This window comes from Pristiophorus japonicus, chromosome 4 (assembly GCF_044704955.1).
Source record: "Pristiophorus japonicus isolate sPriJap1 chromosome 4, sPriJap1.hap1, whole genome shotgun sequence".
In the NCBI taxonomy this organism is placed as follows: domain Eukaryota; kingdom Metazoa; phylum Chordata; class Chondrichthyes; family Pristiophoridae; genus Pristiophorus; species Pristiophorus japonicus.
In genome coordinates this window covers 130,307,980-130,314,236 of record NC_091980.1, presented here as the reverse complement: position 1 = coordinate 130,314,236, position 6,257 = coordinate 130,307,980, and the positions used below count along the sequence as shown (strand labels likewise).

The window sequence follows — 6,257 nt, the reverse complement described above, 5'->3', positions numbered from 1 at the left end:
GAGAAGCTGTTCCAGAACCACTAGAGTATCCACACTAAGCACTGAAGTTATGACAGCTGTTGCTTTCCCTCCTCACCCAATTGTAGTGCCCGGAGTTCAATGTGCTGAGATATTGCTTTTCTGTCTACAAAGCTTAACTGCAAGCCTATAGCAGCATTGATGAGTCCCTTTACTGAACCAGCTGGATAACTGAAATGGATCTGTTGCAGCTATTGAATACAAACTGCTGTTCATTCACAAGGCAGAGAGACTAAATAGGAAGCGAATCCAGGACTTTTTCTTCATTGGACTGAAATGGTGCAACAATGAATTACTGGCAAATTGGCCCTGAGTTTAGCAGATGTTACATCTTGTTGGATTGAATTGTCATTTGTACAAAGATAGATCGTTGGAACAGGTAATTGTATACAGCTTATCAGTCCCAAGATACCTTCCAAAACATCTCTACCTTCTCAATACATACCTCTGACCAGACTTTGTCACTGGGCCAATATCCCATAGGGCTGCCAGTTGTCTAAACACACCATTGAACATTTTAGATCTTATAACAGGTGCCTGAATGGCCCAGTCAATACATAGACATTACACAAGGGGAAAACACATTTCATAGGACTGAATCCCATATAAATGTTGCACAGCTCAGTGTAATTCTTGTTTGATGGAAACCAATTTCTGTTAAATGAAAAATAAGTAACCACTTAAACTTACAAGGCAACAAAACACAGCCCAATGTTGAACAGTTTATTTACTGTTATGGGTTTCAGCTCTTTTTGTACAAAGTCACAAGCCTTCATTCCCTACAGGATAGGGGCCTGATTATATAAATACAAGTACAAAACACAATAAGCTTGAGCCCAGTCGGTTTAGTCACTCTCCCCTAGGGTGTGCTTGTCAAACAAGTACACTCCCATGCCATTCTCAGGGGCTCCCAGTCTCTTCAGGTTGGTGATGTGATCACCAAGCTTCTTGATCATCTTCACTTGTTCATCCAAGTAGTGGGTCTCCAGGAAGTCACACAACTGAAAGAGACGAGGGAAATAAGTTATGGCCAGTCGCAGATATCAAGGATCAGAGCATCCCCCCTCAAGTTAGGATTTTAATTCTCTAGAAGTGGAGAAGGATCAGGTAGGGCAATTGAAATTGATGTAATTTGCTCTAATGATCCAGTAGCTACTGTACAATGTGAGCTTAGATCCTAGAAACATTGAGACCCATTTATTTCTCAATGTCCACAGTAGGCCAACTTCATGGTCCTCTCCCCCACCCCCTGAAGAACCAGAGAGAGACCCCCCCCCAAAAAACAAAGCTATTGGGCATGGAGCACTTTTGAAACAGCAAGGATAGCAGTGTTCCACCACCTCCAAGTTGCCCAGAAACCCACATGAGGAACTTGCATGAGGGTCAGTGCTCCCAGTGGAGGTTTTGTGCAGATCCAGCAGACTCTGGTTCACATTCTTCATCTGCAGAGCTCTCTGCATCACATCCAGACCATTGCTCCACTCATCCTGCTCTGGTTTCTGAAGAGGAAAATCACAGAGTTCACTTACAATGGAAGAAAATACAAAAAAGACAGAACAAAGGAAAATTGGATTAAAAAGCAACCAGAATTCCATTTTACCATAAATAATGTCACAGGAATATAGAATTACTGAATTCCACTACCACAACCATGGAATCAATTGCTTTAGGAGATATTTGAAACAATCAGGTCTAAGGCCACTAGATAATTGAACCAAACCTTGATGTCAGACAAGGTGATCCATCCTCCACGGCGATTCTGGAATTCCATCAGTTTCTCAGTATGCTCACGTTCCTCATGTGACTGCTCCTTGAAGAACTCAGCAAAGTGACACAGGGCAACATCATCCCGGTCAAAGTAGAACAACTGCAGAGAAATTAAGACAGCCTATTTAGACCTTGATCTTCATATACAATGCAAGAGTTATTTTTCCCCAGAATGAATGAATTCTTAAAAAGATAGACACCATTTGTAAACTAGCAAAATGCCATTGACTTCATCAATTGGAGTTGAGCCTCACCTGCCCATATCATGATGAAAGTTTTTGCTTTGCTGGTTGTACATGAAATATAATCCTGAACTTTAGTTTTATGTCCAGTCAAACTAAATTCTACTCCTGGATAAGCAATACCTCCTCTACTTTCTGTCATTCACACAAGAGTGTGTCAGTCATCAGGTGGATGTGAAAGATCAAGGAGAGATTGAGCAGACTGAGCCTCTATTCTAGAGGTTCAAAGGATGAGAGGTGATGTCATTAGGAATGTACAAAATTCTTACAGGACTTGAAGGATTGGATGCAGGGAGGATGGTTCCCCTTGCTGAAGAGTCTAGAACCAGGGGTCATTGAGGACTAAGATGAGGAGGAATTTCTTCACTCAATGTGATGACTCAGAGCCTCCACAACTCCTGGGGTAGAGAATTCCAGTCAGAGTATATTCAAGAGCAATAGGTTTTTGGATAGTAAAGGATATGGGGACAGTGCAGGAGGTGGAGTTGAGGTACAAGATTAACAATGATCTTAGTGAATGACAGGAGTCAGCCATTGGTCCCTCAAGCCTTCTCCATGTTCTAGATACTACTGCAGTAGCTCTCTGCAGTGTCATGGCTAATATTTATCCCTCAACCAACACCACTAAAACAGATGATCTGATCATTATCTCATTGCAGTTTGTGGGAGCATCCTGTGCACTAATTGGCTGCTGCATTTCCCACATGACAGGTAACTACACTTAACTCCTTCATTGGCTACAAAAGCACTTTGGATATTCCAAGGTAGTGAAAGGCATTATAGAAATGATTCTTATTCCATTCTAATCAAAGTTTGGGCATGGAGTGAGAAAAATCCTCCACTCTAGTAGTTTACACAGCAATAGTGCCATAAAGATCTCAGCAGTGAGCAGGGCTCCAACAGCAGGATTCTCAGTACATCACCTCCAATTAATGAGAGCAAGTGAGAACCTACCCACATTTCACTCACTGCAGTCCCCCACTGAAATTGAACATTGTTTCAGGTCAACAGGCCTCTGACCAGGTTTGTGCTCTTCTGTCACACACTCAGGCAGCAGCTGAGCTGGTTTCCAATATTAAACCTCAATAGAGGGCAGCTGCTGTAGGGAGCAGTCCATGAACTCAACAAGATCCCCTGTATTGCACACCTGAAGTTCTCACTGCCCAAAGACGCTGCTTCCCCCAGGGAAGTAAGGCCAGAGAAATACAACTTAAAGCCAATTCATTGAACTGGAGAATTAACAACTTTTCAGAATGCAGCAACAAGGAATACACAACTCACCATGGAGAGATAAACATAGGAGGAACAGAGCTCCATGTTGATCTGCTTGTTGACAGCAGCCTCACAGTCCTTGTGGTAGTTCTGACATACTTGGGAAGCCATCTTCACTATCTATATCTCACTATCCTCTGCAAAGTTCCGGAACTCACACAGTCTTGCACAAGCTCCTGTATTTATACTAATGGAACAGCTGCATTCAAATAGGATATGACATCACCAATGATGATTGAAAATCCCTCAGAGCCAATCAGGAATCTTCCCTGAATTGAGGCACCAATTAACAGAGGAGAGGGGGTTTGGGGGAGGGTGCTGGGGGAGATCAGTCTTGGTGATGTCACTGACTTTGGGTTCCTTGAACCTCTTCAAATCTGAAAGTGTGCCGTTGTTTCACGCTCTCACTTGAATGAAATGATAATTTTCTACTTTCGCCAAAGGGGTTTTTCATAATCTGGCGAAGTTTGTTACTTGCAAGTTTCTGTGGCACTGAGACAATATTCAAAGCAATCAAGTCTTCTTGGTGCATTTACAAACCAAGCATTGGCCAGTGGAATGGGAATTCCATCCTGTGGGTGGTGTGAACTGCCCCCAGTTCGAATATAGAGAATGGGCATGTGTCTGAGGATTGGCTACATGGGGGCATCAACGATCTGTCATTTTTATTCTCATGGAATGATGCCTGGTAAAATTCAATATATTGAGTGAGAATGAGAGGGAGTGAACATTACTGAACACATTGTCACCCACATCTCCATTTGATAGAGGGATTCAAAATCATGAGGTGTCTGGACAGAGTCGATAGACAGGAACTGTTCCCATTGGCGAAGGGTCGAGAACCAGAGGACACAGATTTAAAGTGACTGGCAAAAGAACAAAGGCGACATGTTTACACAGCGAGTGGTTGGAATCTGGAATGCAATGCCTGAGAGGGTGGTGGGGGTAGACTCAATCGTGGCTTTCAAAAGGAAATTGGATAAGTACCTGAAGGAAAAATTATTAGCAGGGTTGTGGGGGAAGGGCGTGGGAGTGGGACTAGCTGAAGTGCTCTTGCAGAGAGCCGGCACAGGCTCGACGGGCCGAATGGCCTCCCTCTGTGCTGAAACCATTCTATGATTCTATGATTTGCTCCGGCGTGTTTTGGGGCAGGCTTGATGGACCAGCTGGTCTATTCCTGCCCCTCAATTTGATGTGTTAGACGAGTCCTTTTACAGTCGGCTTTCAGTGAGGCGAAAGAATATTTAAATCTGATCGAAATGATGAATATTTAAATCTGATTGAAATGATGAATATTTAAATCTGATTGAAATGATGAGGCTCAGAAGTGCTCTTAATATCTGGCTCATCATAGATCCTATCAGCACAGAAAGAGGCCATTCGGCCCATCGTGCCTGTGCAGGCACTTTGTAAGAGCGATCCAATTCTTCCCACTCCTCAGCTCCTTCCCCATAGCCCTGCAACTTTTGTCAAGTATATATGCAATTCCCTCTTCAAAGTTACTGTTGAATCTGATTCCACCACCCTTTCAGGCAGCGCGTTCCGGATCACAACGACTCCCTGCGTTAAAATAATCGTCCTCATCTCTCCCCTCTGGTCATTGACCTTTCATGCTGGTGTATCTCGGAGATCCAAAGCCATGACGTCTGGTTTCAGTGCAGAAGTGGTTCAGTCCTCGATGAGCTGATGAGAGGTGTTCCCTTGGATCAAAACTCTGCTTTAGATGGGGCAGAGAGTGCGGCAGTGATTCAGATCCGGAGCCACCAATCACACCACAGGCACTACCCTTTCAGGGGAGATGCCACCAATGAGCACAGTTGACCCACCTGAATCAAACATGAGTCTGTGCAACAATGCCTCAGTACTGCCCTTCAGACAGTGTGGCAATCCCTTCGTGCTGCCGCTCCGACAGTGCAAAATCCTGTGACTATTGCCCCTCTGACAGTGCGGCGCTCCCTCAGTAATGCCCCTCTGACAGTGCGGCGCTCACGCAGTCCTGTCTGTGTGTGTGTGTGTGTAGGCAGGATCATTGAATACATTTAAGGTGGAGATAGATAGATTTTTGAACAATAAGGGAGTCAAGGGTTGTGGGGAACAGGCAGGAAAGTGTTGAGACCAAGATCAGACCAGTCATGATTTTACTGAATGGCAGAACAGGCTCGAGGTGCCAAATGGCACACAAATGTTATTATGTAAACCTCTCTGCCTCTGTTAAGACACTAAATTGTATCTGTGGTCCCACTGCCTTATGTGGCTGAACAAACGTGAACATTTTCAGTTGTTATATTACAGCATTGCAACGCTAGATTGAAATGCATGAATAGAATTTGCAAGATATATTGTGATGTATTAATGCTTGGGAGTCGGAGATCATCGGGCTGTACACATGTGGCATGTGTGCTTGATCACCTGTATATAAGCTGGGTGTCTTTGTCATACTGACACTCTTGGGCTGGAATAAAGATGGATGAGGTTGCACCTGAGTGAGTTTACAGTAACCAGATTTTTGAGATGTTACATATATGTACAATTGAAATTAGGTCTTCAACAAGTCTGAATAGCTATCGTAGATTGGGTATTGTGCAATGAGAAGGGGTTAATTAATAGTCTTTTTGTGCGGGGTCCTTAAGGGAAGAATGATCATAACATGATTGAATTCTTCATGAAGATTGAAAGTGAAGTTGTCCAATCCAAAACTAGGTCCTAAATCTAAACAGAGCAAACTACAAAGGTATGAGGAATGGCTATGATAGATTGGTAAGAGTCATTAAAAGGCATGATGGTGCATAGTCAATGGCTAACATTTAAGGAACAAATGCATGAATTGCAACAATTATACATTCCTTTCTGCTGCAAAAACACAAAAGGAAAAGTGGCCCAACCATGGTTTGCACAAGAAATAAGCATAATATTAGATCCAAAGAGGAGTCATACAAAGTTGCCAGAACAAGTAGCAAT

General features: G+C 43.4%; 1 protein-coding gene across 1 annotated transcript; it reads right to left on the bottom strand.

Annotated features, from left to right (window-relative positions):
* Window positions 1-863: 863 nt before the first annotated feature.
* LOC139262580 (ferritin, higher subunit-like) lies at window positions 864-3,410 on the bottom strand. Its single transcript, XM_070877741.1, has 4 exons — window positions 3,309-3,410; window positions 1,739-1,885; window positions 1,395-1,517; window positions 864-1,019 (listed from the first exon to the last, which is right to left on the bottom strand). The coding sequence occupies exons 1-4, from the start codon at window positions 3,408-3,410 to the stop codon at window positions 864-866; spliced, it is 528 nt and encodes a 175-aa protein (XP_070733842.1).
* Window positions 3,411-6,257: the final 2,847 nt, after the last annotated feature.